The sequence below is a fragment of the Phocoena phocoena genome, chromosome 10 (genome assembly GCF_963924675.1).
Source record: "Phocoena phocoena chromosome 10, mPhoPho1.1, whole genome shotgun sequence".
Lineage (NCBI taxonomy): Eukaryota > Metazoa > Chordata > Mammalia > Artiodactyla > Phocoenidae > Phocoena > Phocoena phocoena.
In genome coordinates, this window is record NC_089228.1 from 17,821,836 (window position 1) to 17,846,775 (window position 24,940).

The 24,940-nt window shown below is 41.4% G+C and overlaps 1 protein-coding gene across 1 annotated transcript in view; it reads right to left on the reverse strand.

The window, feature by feature from the left end:
* The window catches only part of GXYLT2 (glucoside xylosyltransferase 2), an 80,027-nt gene that overhangs the window by 39,764 nt on the left and 15,323 nt on the right, over nucleotides 1–24,940 (reverse strand). The window contains exons 2-3 of the mRNA XM_065885889.1: nucleotides 18,950–19,142; nucleotides 11,490–11,621 (exon numbers count right to left, since the gene is read on the reverse strand). Of these exons, the coding sequence (XP_065741961.1) occupies nucleotides 11,490–11,621; nucleotides 18,950–19,142 (325 nt within the window). The remainder of the gene's footprint in view (nucleotides 1–11,489; nucleotides 11,622–18,949; nucleotides 19,143–24,940) is intronic.

Here is a 24,940-nt window from a genome sequence, read left to right on the forward strand (position 1 = left end):
GGTTCTAGGCGTGTGGGCTTCAATAGTTGTGGCACGCGGGCTCAGTAGTTTTGGCTCATGGGCTTTAGACAGCAGGCTCAGTAGTTGTGGCTCGTGGGCTTAGTTGCTCCGCGGCACGTGGGGTCTTCCCGGACCAGGGCCTGAACCCGTGTCCCCTGCATTGGCAGGCGGACTCTCAACCACTGCGCCACCAGGGAAGCCCCTCAATGTGGTTTTGATTGCATTTCCCTGATGACTAATGATATTGAGCATCTTTTCACATGTGTATTGCCCATTTTTGAACCTCCTTTGGAGACATGTCTATTCAGATCCTTTGCCCATTTTTAGTTGGGTCATTTGTCTTTGATTACTGAGTTGTAAGAGTTCTTTGTACATTCTAGAGAAAAGTACTTTATCAGATATATGATATGTGAATATTTTCTCCTATTTTGTAGATATCTTTTTGCTTTTTGATGGTGCTCTCTGAAGCACAAAAGTTTTCAATTTTGATGTAGTCCAAGTTATCTAGTTTTTCTTTTGTTGCTTGTGCTTTTGGTATCACATCTAAGAAACCACTGTCTAATCCAAGGTCTTGAAGATTTACTCCTATATTTTCTTCTAAGACTTTTATATTTTCAGCTCTTATATTAGGTCTTTGATCCATTTGAATTAAATTTTACGTATAATATAAGGTACAGAATATAACTTCATTCTTTTGAATGTGGATATCCAGTTCTTCCAACACCATCTGTTGAAAAGATTACTCTTTCCCCAACTGAATTGCCTGGGAACCTTCGTCTAAAGTAAATGGACTGTGAATATGAGGGTTTATTTCTGGACTCTCAAATCTCTTCCACTGATCTATACCTCTACCTTTATGCCAGTACTACACTGGCATAGTTACTGTACTTTTGTTGTCAATTTTGAAATCAGGAAGTGAGAGTCTTCCAAGTTTGTTCTTCTTTTTCAAGATTGTTTTGGATATTTTGGGTGTCTTGAATTTTTTTAAAGAACTTTATATATATATATATTTAGCAGTTTTAGGTTCACAACAAAATTGAGAGGAAGGTACAGAGATTTCCCATACATGCCCTGCCTCCACACAAGCATAGGCTCCCCTATTACCAATGTCACTCACCAGAGTGGTATATTTGTTACTAGGGATGAACCTAGAGGGACTCATCATAATCACCCAGAGTCCACAGTTTACCTTCGGGTTCACTCTTGGTGCTATACATTCTATGGGTTTGGACAAATGTATAATGACATGTATTCATCATTATAATATCATACAGCATATTATCACTGCCTTAAAAATCCTCTGAGCACCGCATATTCATCCATTCCCCCTCTCCAAACCCCAGGCAAACACTTTTTACTGTCTCCATAGGTTTGCCTGTTCCACAATGTCATGTAGTTGGAATCATATAGTATTTGGCCTTTTCAAATTGGCTTCTTTCACTTAGTAACATGCATTTAAGATTCCTCCGTGACTTTTTATGGTTTGCTAGCTCATTTCATTTTAGCACTGACTAATATTCCACTGTCTGCAAGCACCACAGTTTATTTATCCATTTACCTCATGAGGGATATCTTGGTTGCTTCCAAGTTTTTACAATTATACATAAAGCTGCTATAAAGATCCAAGTGCAGGTAGACGTAAGTTTTCAGCTCCTTTGGGTAAATACCAGTGAGCACTACTGCTGGGTCATATGGTAAAGCATAGATTTAGTTTTGTTAGAAACTGCCACACCGTCTTCCAAAGAGGCTGTACCATTTTGCATTCCCACCAGCAATGTATGACAATGCCTGTTGGTCCACATCCTTGGTAGCATTTGGTGTTGTCAGTATTCCAGATTTGGGTCATTCTGATAAGTATGCAGTGGTATCTCACTGTTGTTTTACTTTGTATTTCTCTGATGACATATGATGCGGAGCACATTTTCATATACTTATTTGCCACCTGTATATCTTCTTTGATGAGGCGTCTGTTAAGGTCTTTCGCCCATTTTAAAATCAGGTTATTTATACTCTTGTTGTTGAGTTTTAAGACTTCTTTGTGTGCTTTAGGTAACAGTCCTTTATCAGGTGTGTCTTTTGCAAGTATTTTGACCCAGTCTGTAGCTTGTCTTCTCATTCTCTTGATATTGTCTTTCACAGAGCAGAAGTTTTGAATTATAATGAAGTCTAGTTTATCAATTTTTTCCTTCATGGATTGTGTCCTTACTGTTGTCAAAAAGACATCACCATACCCAAGGTCATTTAGGTTTTCTCCTATGCTATCTTGTAAGAGTTTTATAGTTTTGCATTTTACATTTACATGATCCATTTTGAGTTAATTTTTGTAGTGTGTAAGGTGTGTGTCTATATTCATTATTTTGTATGTGGTCGTCCAGTTGTTCCAGCACCATTTGTTGAAGAGACTATCTTTGCTCCATTGTATTGCCTTTGCGCCTTTGTCAAAGATCAATTGACTATATTTATGGGCGTCTATTTCTGGACTCTCTATCCTGTTCCATTGATCTATTTAAGGTTCTATTTCTATGAACTGGTATAACATCTTTCTTAAATGTTTGATAGAATTCACCAGCAAACCCATTTGGGCATGGTGCTTTCTATTTGGAAGGTTATTAATTATTGATTCAATTTCTTTAATAGATATAGGCCCATTAAGAACATCTGTTTCCTCTTGGGTGAGTTTTGACAGATTGCGTCTTTCAAGGAATTGGTCCATTTCATTTAGGTTATTAAATTTGTGGTCATAAGAGTTGTTCATAGTATTTTTTAAATTGTCCTTTTAATGTCCATTAGAAAGTATCTGTAGTAATGCCCCTTTTTCATTTCTGATATGAGTAATTTGTGTCATTTCTTTTATTTATAACTTCGCTAGAGGCTTATTGACTTCAAAGATCCTTGAATTTCCATATAAATTTTAGGATTAGCTTGTCAGTTTCTGCAAGTTTACTGAGGCTTTTATATGGCCTAACATATGGTCTATCCTGGAGAATGCTCCATATGCACTCAGATGGATGTGTGTTCTGCTGGTATTGGGTGGACTGTTCTACAGATGTCTGTTGGTCCAGCTGGTTTATAATGTTGTTCAAGTCTTCTATTCCCTTGTCGATGTTCTGACTACTGCTTAATGCATTATTGAGCGTGAGGCACTGAAATCTCCTACTCTTACTGGTGGATTACCTATTTCTCCCTCTAATTCTGTCAGCTTTTGCTTCAAGTACTTTGGGGGCTCTGTTGTTAGGTGCATGAATGTTTACAACTGTTATACTTTCTTTGTGGACTAACACATTCATCATTATAAAATGTTTCTGTTTTTCTCTAATAATGTTGCATATTATATTCGATTTTATCTGATACTAGTATAGCCACTACAGCTTTCTTGTGGTTGCTGTTTGATTGACATATCTTTTTCCATCCTTTTGCTTCCAACCTATTTGTATTTTGAATCTAAGGTATGTCTCCTGTAAACAGCACACAGCTGGATTGTATTCTTTATCATCTATCTCTGGCAATTTCTTTCTTTTGATTGGAATTTTACCCATTCTTATTTAATGTTATTATAGATACAGTTGAGCTTATGTCTGCTATTTTAATTTTTGTTTTCAATATCACATGTCTTTTTTATTCCTGCAGTCTTCTTTTAACTGCTTTCTTCTGCACTGAGTATTTTCTAACATAGCATTTTAATACATTTTTTCACCATATTTTTTGAGATATTTCCTTGGCGGTTGCCCTAGAGATTAACATATATATCTTATCAGGATACACTTCAGATTTATACTAACTTCATTCCAGTGAGATATACAAATGTTAGTCATATATAATTCTATTCCCTCTTCTCCATTTTATGACATTGTTGTACATATTACATCTATACTGTTACAAACCCAGCAGTATAACTGCTACTTCTTACAATTTTATGTGTTTAAAGAAGCTAAGAGAGGAAGAAGAGCAAGTATATATTTATGGAGTTCGTTATATTAACTTTTTCATATGCCATTTTTAATTTTCTTCATTTGTTCCTGTGGATTCAAGTTACTATCTGGTGTCATTTTCTTATTCCATACAATTTTTCCTCCATTCCAACCTCCTTTGTGCTATTATATATATATATTTATTTATTTATATTCATATTTATATATTTATATTTATATTACATTTCTATGGTACAGGCTCAACACATGATTATTATATACATAATGTTTTATACAATTGTTTTTAAAATCAATCCAGAGAATAAAGGGTAAAAAATACTCACTTACATTGTCTTTTGCATTAATGCCTTTATTGGTGCCCTTTTTTTTTTTTTATTGTGAGTTTTGAATCACTGCCTGGAGTCACTTGCTTTCAGCCTGAAGAACTTCCTTTATTCTTGTGGTTCTGCTGTAAATGAATTATCTCAGATTTTGTTTATCTGGGAGCGACTTTATTTCACCTTCATTTAAAAAATTATTTTGCTGGATATAAGATTTTCGGTTGACAGTTCCCCCTACTTTTTGGCACTTCAAATAATGTTATCTCATAGCCTTATGGCATCCACAGTTTCTAATGAGAAGTCAGCAAATAATCTCATTGGAGTTCCCTTACACGTGACAAGTTATTTTTCTCTTGCTGCTTATAAGATTTTGTCTTTGCCTTTCAGGACTTTTACTATGATTTATCTGTGTGTGGATCTCTTTGAGTTTATCTTACTTGGACTTAGTTGATTTCTGATGTGTAGATTGTTTTTCATCAAATTTGCAAGTTTTCAACCATTATTTCTTCAAAAAAATTTTTTTTCTCTATTCCTTTCTCTCTCTCCTCTCCTTGTGGTGCTCTCATCATACATGTCCTGATGGATCTGATGGTGTTTCACATCTCTGAGTCTCTGTTCAATTTTATTTGTTATTTTTCTCTGTTCTTCAGATTGTATAATCTTTATTGGTTGTCTTCAAGTTTACTGAGTCTTTCTACTTTAACTTCAAATCAATAGTGAACCCCTCTAATGATTTTTTTCACTTCAGTTATTTCACCTTTCAACTCCACAACTTCCATGTGGCTCTTTTTTAAAAAAAATAATTTAAATTTCTTTATTGATAGTCTCAATTTTATGAAACATTGTCATCACATCTTACTTTACTTCTTTAAGCACAGGTTCCTTTTGGTGCCTGAATATATTTACAATGGCTGTTTTGAAGTCTTTTCCTACTAAATCTGACAGCTGGGTCCTCTCACCAGGCAGCTTCTGCTGCCTGCCTTTTTCCCTGTGAATGAATCACACTTTCCTGTTTATTTGCCCGCCTCATGTTTTTTTGTTGAAAAAAAGTTAGAGCATATTTTTAGCATGTTAATATATTTTAGCATGATAATGCATTTTAGGATGTTTTAGCAATTCTGGATAACTCTCCCCTGCCCACCTCACGCCCCAACTCAACATACAGGGCTTGTTCATGTTGTTTGCTTGTTTGTTTGTCTAGTATCTTGACTGGGCTATTTCAGTGAAGTCCACTTTATCCACTGTGTGAAACCTATGATGTTGTTCCTCAGGGGGTGCAGCCTTGCGCATGCCCACAGTCACCCAGGATGACACTGGTTTTATCAGGGCTCTCTCTGATGGACCCTTCTTCTAATCATCCTCTTAGGCTGTGCATCTCTGCTGGTATTACACCCAGCTATCAGCCTTCACTGAGTGCCAGCTGATTGCTCTACTGTTTTTTTTTGTTTGTTTGTTTTGGTTTTTTTTTTGCAGTACGCGGGCCTCTCACTGTTGTGGCCTCTCCCGTAGCAGAGCACAGGCTCCGGACACGCAGGCTCAGCGGCCATGGCTCACGGGCCCAGCCGCTCCGCGGCATGTGGGATCTTCCCGGACCGGGGCACGAACCCGTGTCCCCTGCATCGGCAGGCGGACTCTCAACCACTGCGCCACCAGGGAGGGAAGCCCTGCTCTACTGTTTTTGACAACGGCCTGAGCACAAGTTGATCCTGCAGTATGATGCATTAAATTCTGGCCCATTTGCAGGGATAGTTTTTGAAGTTGGTATTTAAACTTTGTTCTGACACCAGGAGGGCACTTTTTATTTGTCTCTTTCCCTGGGTCTCCCTTGTAAATTAACTAGCCTATCGTTTAGCTTGTTGCTCTCATGAAGCTTTCTCTTAATGAGCAGAGCCTCTGAACCCTTGGACATACTTACCTGAAATTTAAGTTCTGTAAGACATAGCTGATAGAGAGGAGAAATGCTGTTGACCTGCCCCTCCCAAGGAAATACCATAGCCCTCAACTGGGAGCTGGGAGGATTCCTGTGTTCTTGACTGAATTGTCTAGAGTTGGGTTTCCAGCACGCAGAGCTAGAAGGGGAGAGGGAGGGAGTGGCTCATGATTCAAGTGTCACAGACTCTTGCTCTTCCTTATTAAGTTTTAGTAGATTTTCTTGAGTAAGAAATCTGTTTCTTAACGTGCTCAGGTCCTTAGGACAATTTCCAAAGACTCTAGATAGTTGTTTTAAAAATAATGTTCACAGTTATGCTTGTTTCACTGGGGAACAGTTTCCAGAGCTCTCATGCCACCATTTCGGATGTCACCACCCTGCCAGGCTCTTTTCCTGCTGCAGTAGCTAAGCTTTAGAATTTGTCTCTCAGGCTGCTTCAAGCAATCATCATTCTCACAGAGTTAGCCCTGCAAGGGATGGGGAGAGAGACAGACACAGCCCTGGTGACATTATAGGAGCCTTGAGATCTAGCTGTGCTTGAGATGAGCCCTCTGATCTGGAGTCCACGGTCAGATAAGTGAATAAATTGCCTTCTTTGCTTAGCTAGTTGCAATGGAGTTCCTCTCACATGTAACCAAGAGTTGTCACTAATTCCCCAAATGTCAAAGTTTTAATAATGTGTGAGTAAACAATACGTACTGTGGAAAGCTTGTTCAACAAAATTAGTATCTAGGGTCATTTTCATGTAATATTTAGGTAGTTAATCTCATCCTGATAATTTATGGCCTCTGAGTGCTTGAAGAAATATATAGACATCATTTATGATGATTCTAACTGATGTTCCTCTTAATAAGGATTTTTAATACGTTCCTATTCGCCTGTCAATATTTGTTGCCACCCAAAGGGTTGTTTCCTAGGAAGTCTCCATGTTAATTGCTAATTCTGAGGTATAATATTAATAATAATACAGAAGCCTAACCTTAATTATAAAAAGTTCTAATAAGTCAGGTAAACCTCTCTTTTCCATCGGTCTATGGCAAACTTATTAGAACATTTCTGGTAAGCATACAGTTTTCCAAATATCTGAACCAGATAAAGACCTGTTTAACAAATTAGAAGTAGAAAGAGGGAAGACTTATGTTGTTGCCCTTGATGTGATATAGAAAATCTAGGTAATTAAGATTTTTGCTGATTTGGGATACTACTACTTTGACATATTAAAGCATGGGACAAGTTTGTTGGAACCATAAGAGTTAGAAATTCTCAGGATGTATTTATAGTTCAAGACTGTGAGCAATTTTATCCAATCTCTCTTGATAATATTCTTCCCTAACTCCTTCCTTGAATGTGGATACTTATGACAAGTTTTATGAGCAAGGCATCAGACATTATTATAATCCTGGAACTCACAAAACTTGGTTAAAGAAGTCTTTCTCTGGAGGATGACTGGAAAGTACCTTAACCTACCTCATATTACCATGTTTGGTACCGCTTGCCAATAAAGTCTCTGTAGATTCTGCAATCCAGTGATCTCTTGTCATATTTTAAATATCTCTAGGATCTCCAGAGGAACACATTATTGAGAAGACAGGTCTTTATAATCAAACAGGCACAGTGTGTAACAAAATGTAGAGATCCATTATGCAGTCTCACCAATTCCTATTAAATGAGGAAAAGGTGATGTGAATTCACAAACTCAATTATTCTTATAGAATAAAGGCTTTTGGCCTTCACTAAGGAAAAAGGGAAAAGTCCTCCAAGGTCAATTTTAATTGAAAGGTTTGATTTATTTGTGATTGGCATATTGTTTTAAATACTTTGAGCTTCTGAATTACCTGAAAGCAGAATGCAGTCTAGGGAGCTTAATCAAGTCATCTGCTGTTTACTTTGCACTAATAATGGCCCTTAGATCCACCATTCACAGAAATAGAAAAGTAAGCATCCACTGATTTAGGACTTCATAAATCTTGAATTGGTGGGATCTGAATTCCACTAATTGTACTTGAGAATCTAACAGTCTTGAGTTGCAAAGACACATGCTCTGATTAGTAAAATCTTACCTGAGAAAGGGTTTCTCTACAGGTTTGTGGTAGATGACACTCCCTCAGAAAAGAGGTAAGGGTTTCCCTGGTGCTGCAGTGGTTAAGAATCCGCCTGCCGATGCAGGGGATGCGGGTTCGAGCCCTAGTCCGGGAAGATCCCACATGCCGCGGAGCAACTAAGCCGGTGCGCCACAACTACTGAGCCTGCGCTCTAAAGCCCGCGAGCCACAACTACCGAAGCCCGTGCACCTAGAGCCCCTGCTCCGCAGCAAGAAAAGCCACCACAATGAGAAGCCTGCATACTGCAACGAAGAGTAGCCCCTGCTCCCCGCAACTAGAGAAAGCCCGCGCAGCAGCAAAGACTCAACGCAGCCAAAAACAAAAATAAATAAAAATTAAAAATAAAAAAAATTTTTTAATTTTAAAAAAGAAAGAAAAGAGGTAAGACTGTGATTCTCAGTCAACCGACTGACCAGGGCTAGAATGTTTGCATTTTATTTTATTTTATTTATTTGGTTGCACCGGGTCTTAGTTGCAGCTCGCGGACTCCTTAGTTGTGGCATGTGAACTCTTATTTGCGGCATGCATGTGGGATCTAGTTCCCTGACCAGGGATCAAATCTGGGCCCCCTGCGTTGGGAGCACGGAGTCTTAACCACTGTGCCCCCAGGGAAGTCCCTGCATTTTAGAATCTCCATCTCCTCTGCAGTGCCTCAGCAACACACTGATCTGGTTTTACAGAGACGAATTTCAAGGAAAACATCACCTAGACTTTATTTCAAATTACCCTGAGGATCAATATATCTCACTGATGTCCAGAAACTCCATGTTTATAATCTTCTGTTATGATATACAACTCAGGGAAGGTAAATGTCCTGTCAACTGCAATCTGTCTTTATTATTTTTAAGGAGGGCTAATTTCCATTATCAAAAGCAGATAAGGAATGCCAGCACTCATTTGTCATTCAAAATGGAATAGCCTTGTTTAGCTGGGAATGCATGAAAACCATTATGTGCTGGGTCTGTTCTTTTACTAGTGGCAATAAAGTCACAGTTCAAGGTCAGGGAAGATTCAAATGTGTTCTCCTGGGTTGCTACTATTTTCTTGCATAGGTTGGGGAGACGATTTTCCAAAAATAACTTGGGATTTCTAATATTTTTTCCCCTAAAACAGAGATAAGAAGCAGAAGCCTGAGATCTTCTCTCGTCTTCTCAAATAGTAGTTTTCATTTCACCAGTCCGGAGATGTTGGTTCTGACTTGGGGAAGTCTTTTCTTACTCCCATTCTTATGCAATGAATCCCACCTCACAACCTGTATAAAAGGCCGTGGCATGTGAAAAATGAGTCATTTAGTAGTGAGTGGGCTTGAGCAGCAAATCAGCACCAAGAGTACAGCCAGGCCTTGCTTTTTTCACAGGTTCTGCGCAGGAAATGCTAAAACCGCCATTTGCTATTTGGGATTTCAGACCAACAGATGGTAAGACCTCCCTGTGTGGGTGTTTCCCAGGCACCTCGAAATCAAAATATGACCCAAATTAAACTCATCTGCTGCCTTACAAATAATGGTCTTTCTTTAGCCCTTGCCGTCTCTAAATAGCACTGCCATCCATTTTGTAGGCTGAACTATAAGAAATTGCTTTTGAAGGTCATAAACGGCGGAATGCTGGCAATTTCAAACAGATCAACCTTCAGAGCTGTTCAGGTCAGAAACCTGGGTGAGACCTTTCTCACCTCCTCTCCCCTTCAACTCCCACAGCCAGCCGGTCATGGGGACTGGTAATTCTATTTCTCAGGCACGGTCTGCATCCATCTCTAAGGCAACCACCATAGCCGAAGTCAGTATTAATTGACCCCAGCAATTCTGCTGTCCACACTGCAATGAACCGGGGAGTCCTCTGTATTACCCAAGTCAGATCATCTCACTTTCGTGCTAAGAATTGTTCAATGGCGTCTCACTGCCCTTAACGCAAAGACCAGACACTCCAACATGGCTTACAGAGCCTGCAAGCTCCAGCCCCTGCCAACCTCTTCTATCCTACCGTGCTCTATTTTCTGGTTACTGGACCTTCTATCTTCTCAAACGTGTTCCTGTCCACTTTTGCAGTAGGGCCCCTTTGTACCTACTATTCCACTTGCCTGGAACTCTTTTCTCTCATTACCCACCCCAGGCCCTAGTCTCTCAGTGACCCCTACTACTCCTTCTTTCACGTCTCAGCATAAAAGCCGTTCCTCGAGAGAACCTTCTAGACATCCCCCAGACCAGAGTGGAACCCCATGTTACATACAGCCATGAGACTCTGTTCTCCACCTCAGCATGGATCACATTTCTAATTACCTGTTCAATGCCTTGCTAGACTCAAACTCCAAGGAGGCAAGACCAATAGATAACTAATAAGGACCTACTGTGTAGCACAGGGAACTCTACTCAATATTCTATAATGACCTATATGGGAAAAGAAACTAAAAAAAAAGTGGATATATGTATATGTATAACTGACTCACTTTGCTGTACAGTGGAAAGTAACACAACATTGTAAATCAACTCTACTCCAATAAAAAAAATAAAAGACCACAACTGTCTTGCTCACCACCATATCGCCATCACTAAGCCAGGGCTTCGCACCTAATGGGCGCTCAATAAATGTTTACTGAAGGCATGACCTTCACAAATGTCAAGGTTGCAATTCACAATTCAAAGCTGCCATCTTTGTTCAGTGATATTCTCAGTTTTGGAATATCTTCGGTGATTTTTCTATTTTGAATTTTAAAGGAGGAAACAAAAACATTCAATGTGAAAATTCAAAATGGAAAAGGTGAACCAGAACTCTGGACCTTCTCTGAATTATCCCCTAGCATAGCTACATCTAAAAATAGTTATTATTATAAGAGAAATAATAATAATCTAAAATAACATTTACTGAGCACCAACTATGTGCCAAGCTTATAGAGGAAAGCGAGGCTTAGAGAAGTTAAGAGGTTTAGTGAGGTCCACACAGTTAGTAAATGGTGCATCCATAGTCACAAAGACCCATAATCCAAGACATGCTTGGGATGCTCTCAGTCCCTCAATCTTTGGGAAAGACAATTTCTCAACCACAGGGACCCTCTCTCTACACCCTGAAGACTCAGAGCATCAACTACAGAAACCAAGAGGAACATATTTTCCACTGTAATTAAAATGTCTCTAAACACACCCTAGTTAATCCCATGATGTTTCCAAGAGCAATTCTCTCCCAAGCAGCATCTTATTAAAAGGAGGTGTTCCTACCGGAAGAAAGAGTCTCTGGGCAGCACACGGTTTGAATAATTTCTTCCATTCCTGAGGGTTTCCAACCGAAAATGTGATGGGGTAGATTCTGTACTCAAACTTCTTTGTATATGAGTCTGGCCACTGTCGTAGCTGAAAAACATGGAAGGTCAGGGGAGGGTGATTAGATCCCAGAAATATGGAAAACACCTAAATCTTCTGCATGGCCAGGTGGAAATTATTCAGGTAGCATACAAAGAAAGTCTAATTTTATCACCACAATTTATGCTCACTGAATAAAAAGACCATTGCTAAGATTTAAAAAAATAACACCCAGAGTTGGCAAGGATGATGGGAAACTGGCACCTAAACTGCAAGGGTAAATTTAAACAAACTTCCAGCATGGCGATTTAGAGACTAGTAACAGCAAATCCCAAGACAGACGCACAAGGACTTTCACCGAAACATAGTTTGTAATAAAAACAAACAAACAAGCAAAAAAACCTTGTTCAATACTCAGTGCTCAACGGTAAGGAATTGGGAAGACGCATTACGATGGAACTACACGGTGGACTAATGTACAGTTAAAGCAGATCTATATGTGCTGTCATGAGAAAATGGTTACAATATATAGTAAGGTTTTAGTAAAAGCAAAGTACAATACGAAATGTATAACATGGTTCTATCTTACAGGGAAAAATATATGCATACACTTACACGTAGAGAAAAATCTGAACAGATATGCACCTAATAGTTAAACGTGGGTACCTGTGGAGGAGGTGGCGGTGGTTTCGTTTTCTAAGTTTATATTGCTGTGTTCTTTAAGACTTTTATGGACAGTGTATATTACTTTGTCTGCATAAATTAATTTTATAATAAAATTATTTTAATTTATAGACTTTATTTTTCAGACCAGTTTTATGGTTACAGAATTGAGCAGGAAGTACAGAGACAGTTCCCATATACCCTCTCTCCTTTCCCTCCCACCCCCCAGTTTCCCCATCATTGACATCTTGCATTAATGTGGTACGTTTGTTACAACCGATGAACCAATATCAATACATTGTTAAGAACCAATATCAATACATAGTTTACATTAGGGTTCATTCTTTGTGTCGTGTAATTTTACGGGTTTTGACAAATGCATGATGTTCTGTGTCTACCATTATAGTATCATACAGCATAGTTCCGCTGCCCTAAAAATCCCCTCTGTTCCATCTATTCATCCCTCCTCCCTCCTTTTCATCTCTGAACTACTGGCAACCACTGATCTTTTTACTGTCTCTCAGTTTTGTCTTTTCCAGAATGTGATATGGTTGGAATCACACAGCATACAGTCTTTTCAGATTGGCTTTTCTCCTTGGCAATATGCATTTAAAGTTCCTCCATGTCTTTCTGTAGCCTCATAGCTTATTTTTTTTTATCACTGACCAATATTCCATTGTATAAACATCACAGTTTGCTTGCCTATTTATCTACTGAAGGACATCTCGGTTGCTTCCAGTTTGCGGTGACTATGAATAAAGCTGCTCTAAACATTCATGTGCAGGTTTCTGTGTGGACAATTTATCAACTCATTTGGGTAAATACCAAGAGGTGCGATTACCAGATTGTATGGTCAGCCTACATTTAACTTTCTAAGAAACTACCAAACCGTCTTCCAAAGTGGCTGTACCATTTTGCATTCCCACCAGCAATGAGTGAGAGTTCCTGTTGTTCCATATCCGCTTCAGCATCTGGTGTTATCAGTGTTATGGATTTTAGCAATTCTAATGGTATGTAGCTGTATCTCATCATTTTAATCTGCAATTCCTTAATGACATGTGATCTTAAGCATCCTTTCATATGCTTATTTGCATATGTATCTGTGTATCTTCTTAATTCTTTTTAGTTAATGCCTTCCCAGTGCCACAGTAACTCCACTTCTGAGAATTTATCCTAAGGGAAAATTCCAAAAGTACATACACACTTATTACAAGGTTGTTTACTGTAGCATTGTTTGTAACAGTGAAAAATAGGAAACAAGGTAAATAAGAAATTGGTGAAATAAGCTCTGGGATAGGCTTACACAACAGAACACTATGCAGCTACTAGTGACAATGTTGCAGAAAAAGGTCAGCAAAACATGGTAGTGGAAGAGCCAAACCCAGCCTGCTACAAATAGCACACAAGCCAAGAATGGGTTAAACATTTTTAAATAGTTGAAAAAAATAGAAACAAGAGGGCTTCCCTGGTGGCGCAGTGGATGAGAGTCAGCCTGCCGATGCAGGGGACACGGGTTCGTGCCCCGGTCCGGGAGGATCCCACATGCCGCGGAGCGGCTGGGCCCGTGAGCCATGGCCGCTGGGCCTGCGTGTCTGGAGTCTGTGCTCCGCAACGGGAGAGGCCGCGACAGTGAGAGGCCCGCGTACCGCAAAAAAAATAAAAATAAAAACAAGAATAACACTTTGTGACATGTGAAAATCACATGAAATTTGGATTTCACTGTCCATAAATACAAGTTTTGTTGGAACATAGCCATATCCATTTGTTTAGGTATATCTATGGCTGCTTTTATAAGAAGGAATAGAGGTGAGTAGCTGTGAGACCAGACAGCCTGCAAAGCCTAAAATAGTTACTATCTGGTCTTTCAGAGAAAAAGTTGGTCAACCCCTATTTTAGAAGAAATTCAGTAATATAAGTAACAGTGATAGAAAATATAGAATATAATTCCATTTCTGATGTTGATATGACAAGAAATGTAAATAAATACACAAAAATTGTTCTCCTCGGCATTAATATGATGGTTGATTTTTTTCATTTCTGATTTTATAACTTTTTTTTGATAGTTTACATTCTTACTCTCTGTCCACTAATATACCTTTTTTTTTTTACAGTGTACATATATTGCTTATATAGTCGCATAAAATTTTTTGAAAAACCACACCATTGGGAACACTTTAAATTTGCAATTGTGAGATGGATATTTGGGAGAGAAATCTTCAGGCATAAATACCCAACACAAGTGCACGAACACATCAGAACTGACACTGGGCGTGAACATTCAGTACAACAGTACCAACCAATCAGAACAGACACTGGGCACAAATACTCAGGATAACTGAGCCACTGCACAACAGCCCAAAATCATCCCTGGAAGGAGAACGGGAAGGTCCCATAGTCTACTGATTTCCTTGACTCTTTGACCTTTAGCATCCTATCTTCTAGAAGGGCTTATTCACCTTTGCCGATCCATGTTTTTTAAGTGGAATATTCATTCAGTCCATTTATATTTGTTCCTATGTCTATATTTGAATAGTATACTGACTCCAGCCACTAGAAATTCCTGTTGACACCTCTTCCTATGTCAGAGCTACACACACACACACACACACACACACACACACACACACACGATGTCAATGCCCCATGGGGCCCCACCTATCACCAGAACGGATTGGTGGCCATCCCCGCTTCTGTGTCGCACTATTTCCTGATTCTAAGTCTAGGGCAGGAGCACAAATTAACCAAACTTAAATCATATATTTGATCCTGAACTTCTGGAGAAGCTACAAAATCAACCAACTGGCATTTTCAGCTTTTATACTGGGAGATGACAAAAATAAATGAAACTTTCAAATATTAAATACCAACAACGTAGACAGTAAATACCACCAGACAGTGTACTTAAGCAGCTTTAAAAAAATTTCTACTTAAGTATAACAGAACTCGTCCACAATGCCGTTTCCAGAGGGATAATGACGGCGATTAGCATTTTGTTTTGTTTTGTTTTGACCCTGAGGTATGTGGCCCTGAGCATCTCCGGAAGTTATCCCAAGACACTCTGGATATTCCCACAATGCCTCAGTGTTGAAACTGACAACCTTCAGAAGGATGGTATAACCTGCGCCTCCACACCAGCATCTCATGTGGCTGAGCAGAAACCAACTGCTGCTGATCTATAGCTTCAGGGCTAACACAGTGCCCAACCCAGGGAGATGTTCCAAGGAATCTTTGTGGAATGAGAGAATAAATAGGTTATCTGATTCAGCCTCACAATTACACTCAGCAATAAGAAGAGCAAGAATTGGTTGTCCCTTTTGTATGTCTATTATAGATTTTTGCTTGATACAGATGAAGAAATTGAGACTGAGAAAAGTTCTGTGACTTACGGAAGAGCCAATACTTAACATCTAAACTTGCACCATGATCCCAGCATGGAAAAGAAAGGGGTGACTCCATATGCCCTGCCGTGATATGAACACCCTATTATAATCTCCTTTGCCAATGGAGCTTCACTGGTCTAACAAAGAACTGGGGAAATAAGCCATCAGAGGGATAAAGTCAGCACGGCAACGTAAAACGTGGCTCAACTTCACAGGTATCTGCAATATTTCCCCATACTTTAGCTCCTAATTTATAATGTCCCAGGTACTATGGCTCATAACAAATTACCCCAAAACTTTGTAGTATAAAATGACCATTTATTATGCTCAGATATCCAAGGATCAGGAACTCAGACAAGGCACAGAAGGGACGGCTTGAGTCCGCTCCACAATGTCTGGGGCCTCAGCTAGAAGGCTTGGAGGCTGGGGGCTTGAATCATCTGAAGGCTCGTTCTCACATGTCCGGTGGTGGAGGTCAATTACCGACTGGGGACCTCAGCTCCTCTCCGTGTGGGCGAGTTTGGACTTCCTCACTGCATGGTGGCCAGGTTCCAGGGCCAGGCATCCCTAGACAGAGCCAGGCACAAGCTGTATGCTTTCAATGATCTAGCTTCAGGACATTTGGCATACTCTATTTTATATACACATACGTATTATGTATGTAGACGTATCTGTATTAGCCCTTGCCTTATAACAAATTACCCCAAAAGCTAGTAGCTTAAAACCACAAACGTTCATTAACTCATATCATTTTTTAGGGTCAGGGATCTGTGAATTGGGTTGTTCCAGCTCAGGACCTCTCGTGAGGGTGAGTCATGTGAAGGCTGGATGGGGCTAGAGGTCCTGTCTCCAAGCTCAAGCACACGAGTGTCGGCAAGAGGCCTTCATTCCTTAACACATGGGCCTCTGCAAGGGCTGCTCTGACATAAAAGCTGACCTCCAAGAGAGAAAGAGTGCAACCAAGATGGAAGGTGCAGTGCCTTATTAAACCTAATCTCAAAAGTGACATAGCATCACTTCTTCCCTATGCTACTGGTCACACAGGCCAGGCCTGGGACAGTGCAGGAGGGAAATACACAAAGGTGTGAATAACAGGAGGTCCTTTGGAAAACACAATCTGTTACACATCTATAGTTACACATATACAAGACTTCTCTTGTCTTTTTAAAGTCTAAGCCTGTATTCTGTTCTGCTCTGTCCTCATGCCCCAACTTCTAGCATGCAGTAGGTACTCAATAAATACTTGTCCAATGGATATTGTACATGACCTGACTAGTGTTGACCCATAGCCACTTTTCCTCCATTCCTTCCTGTAGGATACCTCTCAGCCCCCTTGGAGTTGGGTGGGCCTTGTGACCAACTGCTTCTGGACAGTTAAATAGGAGCAGAAATGTCACTGCCAAGTTGAGGGAGTGAAAAGCACAGTGGGGATCCGATAGTCCCAATCTTTCCTTTAGTGGCATCTCAAGAACTGCAGAGGCCAAATGTTCCAGCAGGTGCAGCTACGTGCATGAATGGTCTCTGTCAACTGTGGTCCCAGGCTGAGGGGGCCGTGTGGACAGGGACCCTGCTGTGCTTGCATGAGACACGCAGCAGGCATGTGGAAAGTCTCTGAGCTTTCTGGAAGCTGTCACTGCAGCCTGAGCTAGCCTATCAAGATTACCGAGGAGCACCTCTTGTATCACTTCTGCTGGTCCCAAGCTACAAAGGGGGAAAGCGAAGTCCAAAAAGCCCACAAGACTTGCCCGAGATCACACAGCAAGAGTGGAGCTAAATTCTGAATTCAAGACTTCCATCTACTAGTTTGGGAGGTAGTAGGGTATAGTGGTTAAGTTCGTGGAGGTCTGAGTCAGTAACCTTGAACTGACACCTGATGAGCTACTCACTAAGACTCTCTGAGTCTCAATGATCTCAGCTAGTAAAATAGGGACATGGTTATTACCATCTTCAAAGGATTCTTGTGAGGATTCAGTAAGAGTAAATCATAAGTCATAAGGCCTTGATAAAGGCTATTTTATTTTTAAAATTATTATTACTACTATTATTGTTATTAATTATAATTCCCCTTATACCACAGCTTCAGAGAAGCTACCTACACGTGTTTCAATGTTTTTCTTTGCCCCTTTCACTGACTCAGACCTTCCTCAAGCCATTTTCCAATCAATTTCAAAGCCCCAAGACTGTTCTACCCTGACTTCTCTTGCTGAGGATGTCGACGTGATTTTTTTTCTGGAGAACACATAACACGTTTTCTAGCTTTCTGTTATTAGTCTTTCTCTGCCCAACGGGCTGCTTTGGCCTTTCTCATCAGCATGGCTACCCCAGTGGCAGGATGCAGCCTGGTGACACAAGTCGGTAGGTACAAAACAAAAGCGCTTCTCTCTCTGCCAGCGCACAAGAACTCACCGCAAGAGAAGCCTCTCGAGGAAAAGAAAGCTCAGTCTACAGTCGCACACGTACCGAGCCCGGGGAGAAGAGGCAATTCCAAAGCTCTCCTGGACTGGGAGGAAGCTGTTACTCATTCCTCAGTACAGGAAGAGTCAAATCAATGATGACCCAGCCACATAATAAAAGACTGTGTCGTCAGCAAAAAGGGATGAGGTGAGAATCTATGAGTCCTCACCTGCAACGATGTTGATGCTATGGCTTTAAGTGAGGAAACGCAAGTTCCAGAATAATACACAGAGAGTGATTTGAATTTTGTAAAAGAAATATGTTTTGATAAATAAATATAATAAATAAGTATATTATATATATAATAAAAGAATACATGCATGTGCATGTGTTATACGTGTGTTTATACTTATACAAATATATGTGTATACACACAAACATACAATATCACACAGATGTGTAAACACACACACACTTGCATATGAAAAAAAATATGGGAGAATCACTCACAAGTGTTGACTCTGACAGTTTCTTGTGTGGGAAAGAACCGTAGCAAGGACTTCTGCCTTTTTAATTTATAACATCTATACTGTTGGAATTTATTTTGATGAGCATATATTATTGGTCATTCAAAAAACATACATACATAGATAAAAATTAGCTACGTGACTCCCACTAAGAACAATGTCAATAACACCAAGAGGGATGGAGCCCTGGGTCAAGTGCTTTAAGTGCATCATCTCATTTAATCCTCACCATGTCTCTCTACAGGGGGTGTAATTATCCCTATATTATAGATGAGAACAGTAAGGCTCAGAGTCAAGGGTTCATGGGCGCACAGCTGAGTATGCAGCAAAATAATTAGGAAACAGGATATGCCTTTCCCGCAATGCAGTCTGTCTGCACTCAGTAAACAGCGTGCCACAATTCCTGTACATTCACCTGCTTGTCAAACTCGGACTTCAGAGATTCTTCGGTGAAGATGTGAAATCGCATCTTCCTGTGGCTGAAGAGCACGGCCGATTTGAGCATGACCAGCGTCTCCTCCAGCCGATTGCCACAGGCCACCACGGCCAGGTGGATCCAGAGCTCGGGAGGCAGTACAGCTTGGAAACTCCTGAGTTCTCCAGGCCTCCTAGAAAGAAGAAAAACAGGTGAAAGCTGTTATTAAACTCATAAAAGAGAAAAAAAAACAGCTAGTGAAGGGTTGGAACGTTTCAAAACATGAACAGGCACAATCTGTTATATTTTATAAAATGATAAGCATTTTGACAATTCTTCCTGCTTAGAGAAAAATACCGTTTATTCCCATATTTATCCTGGCAATAGCAGGATGAGTCACTGTTTGGACTGCTATAGGTGTCTGAGGCTTTTTCCGCCAGCATTGAGCTGTCTAGTGCCTGCTGGCTGCCTACTGGCCCATGTTTGGAAATGGTATTGCTAAACTCTGACAGCTGACACAGGGCTGTGGAGCTCCCACTCACATGGGCCATGGAAATTAGATTTGAACGCAACTTGAGCAAGAGGAAGGTGGGCGGTGGCTTTCCCATGTGAAACGAGCAACGTGATACTCCCATGATCTGGATGGTTTTAGCTCGCAGTGGAATGCATGACCACCGGACCATAGGAGATCATGCACACCCGGGAAGTGAGCAAAGAAAACAACGCATGGGCCTCCATTCCATCTCGGAAGAGTCTTAAAGAAACAGGTGTTAATCCTAACTGTCTCGCTCAAGACTGCGGAGCTGGTAGGTATGAAATTCAGCTTCCAGTGTGAAATGCATATTAACGAGAAGCGGACGGGAGAGGGGGCAGGTTAAGCTGAAAATTACCAAGGTATCAAATATCCAGTCAACAGCTGAGAGGGGAATAGGGTCCAAGAAGTCCAGAATCATCATCCAGCTATTTCCTCGTCATAAAACATTTGTTCCAGACAAGGAGACACAGCCAAGCCTCAAACACACCACTGAGAAACATTTGCAGGCAAGCTGGAAGAAGCTGGCCTGGAAAAGGTGCCCTGAGACAAATGAAACTAATTTACTTGCACAAAAGATCTGGAGACCAGGGGAACTTGGACGTGGAATGCTACCTTCCTTCCAAAAACTTCGAGTTCAATCAGCGTGCTGCTCCATTATTCACTGCTCGGTCGAATAAAGGAAGCCTTGCTCCAGATTTCTTTCACCAAGAGGAAAGTTGAAGATGTGGGTGGAGGACTTTTGATAGCTTTCCAGTTTGATTACTTAAGAGTGCGCTGAATAGAAGCACAGCCTGCTGGCTTAGTTAAGCTCAGATTCGGGGAGTCAATTCTAGTTATTTCGGGGATCGGAGGAAAAGACAAGTAGAGATGTCCTACATATCTCCTGAAATTGTCCACGTCTCTCCATGCCCCTGCTGCTACCTGATGAGATCACCAACTTCCCTCACCTGATCGCTGTGACAGCCCCCTAGATGGTCCACCTGTCTCCAGTCTGATCCTTAACCCCTAGCCTATGATTTCTTCTTGTGGGTGCCAGAGTGACGTCCTTCTAAAAATGCACATAGGATAGTGTTACTCCCTTGATAAAAATCATGTAAGGCTCCCGACTGCCTTCAAGGTCAAGTCCAAACTGCTGACTGCGGCTCCTACTTATATCTCTTGTAACTGCCTCTAGCACCCTCCGCCTGCGTGGGCAGCCATGCAAAATCACGGTCACACTTATATTGCAGCTCTCCAGCTCACGCCTAGTCATGAGACCATGGACCATGCTGGGTTGCCTTCGGGCCTTGGCACATACACTGTCTCTCAGAAATGCTCTTCTCTGCTCTCTCTGCCTTGCTAACTGCAGCCCATTTATTAGTCCACAAAGGTATACTGAGTGCCTGCTACGTGCCAGACACCGTTCTAGGTGCCAGGAAGATAGTAGCGAACAAACCAGACCAAGATGCCTGCCCTTGCAGAAGTTACATTCTACAGGTGGTAGGAAAAAGACAAAGGAAGGATAATGGTCAAAGCAAACAATAACTAAGTAACTTATATAGAAAGTTATCCAGTGGTAAGTGCTAGGAGGAAATAGATAACTGAGCCAGGAGGGATACAGGAGTGGCTGATGGGCTGGAATATATTATACAGTGCAAAGTTAGGGGAGTCCTCACTGAGAAAGTGAGATCCGACGACAGCCTGACGGTGGGGAAGGCAGGAGGGAGTCACGTGCTTTTCTGGGTGAGGAAGATTCCAGGCAGAGGGGACAGTCAGAGCAAAGACACTAAATCAGGAGGATGCCTGGTGAACTCAAGAACCCTTGCCTTCAGGATTCAGACGTCTTCTCTCCCTCAGCTTCACGGATGGGTTTTCATACCTGCTATTAAAGCCAACTCCCAACCAATTTACGTAAAGGGATGGGAAGGATGCGTCACAGATAATGCTAAAATCACAGTCAATTAACAAAAAAGACAGTCAAAATACCAGCCAAAGTATGCTACAAAAGAGATTTAATGCAAACTCACTTGCTTAAAATTATGTTCAATGTTTAAAAACACAGGTATCCAAAGGTACTAAAACGATAAATGCAATAGCTTAGATATCTTAAATACGAACCATTACCCCACCCCCAAATAGAACAACTCAGCCTAGTTTAGCTTTACACCTTGGGCTTTTACATAAATTAAAAGTTTTAACCTCAGTAATCAGGGAAATACTAATTCAAACAATAAAGAGATTCCACGTTATGTTCACACTGGCAAAACATAAAAAAATAAAAGTTGGACCATACACGTCTCAGAGTGGATATGGAGGTGGGGGACAGCTCAGAGGTCGCTAGGGGCAGTGTAAGTTGACCCAGACACTTTGGAAAGCCTTTTGGCAACATCTATCAGGAGTGAAGATATATATATATATATATATATATATATATATATATATATACGCCCTCACTCTTCTGGTTCTACCCTTACATATGTGACCTGAAGAAACTCTTGCACGTCTGCACAGGACCCACACAAGAACGCTCACAGCAGCCCTGTGTATAATAGTGAAAAGTTGGAAAAAACTCTTCTGTCTACGCACAGGAGAATCATGAATTATTTGACAAGTTTAAGTGGAATACTACACAGCAGAGAAAACGAACAACTCAGAAGGTCACGTGTCAACGTAAGGATCAAGAGGAGAAAGAGCAATTTGTAGCAGGATAGTGATAGCGTGAGACCATTTGGATGAAGCTTGAAAACCAGCAAAACAGCACTGTGTGCTCTTCACAGACATATGGAGCAAAAGTCATCATGCATGAGGATGAGAGACATCAAAGGCAAGGCAGTGGTTATTTGCAGGGACTTAAGTTTTTACTTCTTAAGATGAGTGCAGGGTTCACAGAAATTCATGATGTAATTGTCTGTTTTATTCGTACGCCCGAACTATTTGACATATACTTTGTTTTTCTTTTTGATTAAAAAAGCTTGCACCTCCCTGCAGCACAGCAGGCCACTTCTTTGCTTTGCAGGCTTCAGTGATATGGGACTGCACAGTACACAGAGCAGGGGCTGGGGCCTGCAATCTTTTTTGGTGTCTGGTGACAGGTACTAAAAAAGACAAATAAAAGCCTCTCCTGGTGGCAGTTCAAGTATCAGCGGCTGGGGTTTAACGAGACCTTTGCTGCCCCTACTGTGTTACCTCTCACGTTACATTAAAAATCCTAGGCTTCAGGTAATAAGCGTCTGTGCTGTGTGGTCACACGGAATAATCAAGTTTAAGGGTGCTGAAATGGTGTGCCTTTCACGAGATCTTACCAACAGCACACTCAGCCCCTCTCAAATGTCACCTGAAGGCTCTGCAAGGATCAAGGGAAGTCCAGTCTGTGAACCTAGGACTTCTTAACCCCTTGAGTCACCAGGTGTTGGTGGCAAATGGGAGATGGGGAACTGTACTTCCCCTGCTCTGACTGGTGGTTAACTATGTTCTTATTTACACTTTATTAAAGAAGACTGGAGTGGACATTTGCTGTCCAGGATTTTTAAAGACCTGTTGCTGAGGCTGGAGCTGATGGCAGGCACCTTGGTCACCACACTGGTAGAGCCTGGAAGGCAGTCAGCAGACTAGAAAGCAGAGCTACAAGATGGTGGGTCAGATCTCGGGTGGCATTACTTGAGCACCTGAATCCAGGTGCACTGACCCTAACCCTGGAAGTTCATTGATCAAGCCAATAAACTCTCCTCTACTTAAGTCAGTTTGAAACAAACTTACAACTTAGCAATCAAAAGTGTCTTAAGGGCTTCCCTGGTGGCGCAGTGGTTGAGAGTCCGCCTGCCGATGCAGGGGACACGGGTTCGTGCCCCGGTCCGGGAAGATCCCACATGCCGCGGAGCGGCTGGTCCCGTCAGCCATGGCTGCTGAGCCTGCGTGTCCGGAGCCTGTGCTCCGCAACGGGAGAGAGGCCACAACAGTGGGAGGCCCGCGTAGCGCAAAAAAAAAAAAAAAAAAAAAAGGTGTCTTAACGTAGGTCTTAAAAATAGGTTTCCAATCACCTTGGACTCACTCCGCCTCTCTCATATTCTCACTAGGAGTCATCCTTGAAATGCTCCATGAATCCATTCCCTCTCTGTAGCTCACTGCTAGGACCTTGATCAAATCTCCATGACTCCACCAGTTTCATAGGCGGAGGAGACACCAGATACCATGTCGCACAGCGGATTCCCGACCCGGCTGCATACCATCATCACGGGAGGTGTTTGTTGGTACTGAAACCCCATCTCACAGAGATTCTGATTCCGGGGGTCGGGGGTGAGGCCCCAGAGTTTACACATGAGCACACTTGAACTACAACCATGTGCAGTTCATCTCCAGCCAGGAGCTCATCATCTGAGCTGACCTCTCACCTCTCCTCTGTCTGCCGAACTCTTCCCCGAGCCCTCGGGAACGCCCATTCTATCCTCCGCCTTTTCTCACGGTCTCCTCTTCACCTCTTGCCTTAAGGAAAACATGCTGCCTTGTGAGGACGCCACCTCCCCAGCAGACCCCTGGAGTGGCAGCTGTTCCTCCTGCCCTGTCCTAGGGGCCTCAGGGCAGGAGGCGGGGCTGGTTTTCTCCTCGCTTCCCACAGCCGCGCCCAGACGCGGACCATGTCTCCATGGCGAAGTCCGTGGATGCAGCTATTCCACCTTCCGTGCTGCCGTCGTCTCTCAGCTGCCGGTTTATTCCGCTTCATTCACTGAGTTGAGCTTCTTGCGGGTGTTCCTCCTCACCCCCGTTCCTCAATATTCTTCGGGGCTTCATCTGCTCTTTGGAAGATGGTTCCCGATCCTTCAGTTTTGTGAGCTGAATACCCTGCACCTTTTCCTTCTTACTACCTGAAGCACCTAGTGCTGGGCTCATATCCTGGACCTTCACACAAACTGTTCCACCTGGAATGTTCTTCCCTAGCTCTTTGCAAAGCTGCCTCCTTCTCTTTTGGACAGTAGAATGGCCTCCCCTGACACCTCACTGAAGGAGCACCGTCCCTTTTATTTTCCATCATGGTCTTTGTTTATTTCATTCCAAAAATGAACCTCAGCTGGTGATTATATATTCTTTCATTGTAATTCATAGCAAGTACACAATATTATTTACAGTCAATATAAGACAGTGTATCAATAAATTAAAAATATCTTTAGAAAAAAGACTGGAATAAAACACAATGCACATTTTCAATTAAAAAAATGTAAAACGTGTTGAAATAGTAAAGTTGGTACATGAAAAAACTTCTTGCCCCATAAAAAATGGGTTTTTTTGCATGTTACATTCTGGTCTTTACTCCATTGAATACATATTTTTACAGCTGCAGTAATGCTGTACATACAATTTTATATCCTACTTTTTTCATCTGCTTCTTTTATTTTTCTTATTACTTTTTAAGTCTTCATGACCATCATTTTATTCCATCCAGCTAAAACACCATATGGCTTATCATCATTTCCTTTGTGTTGTTG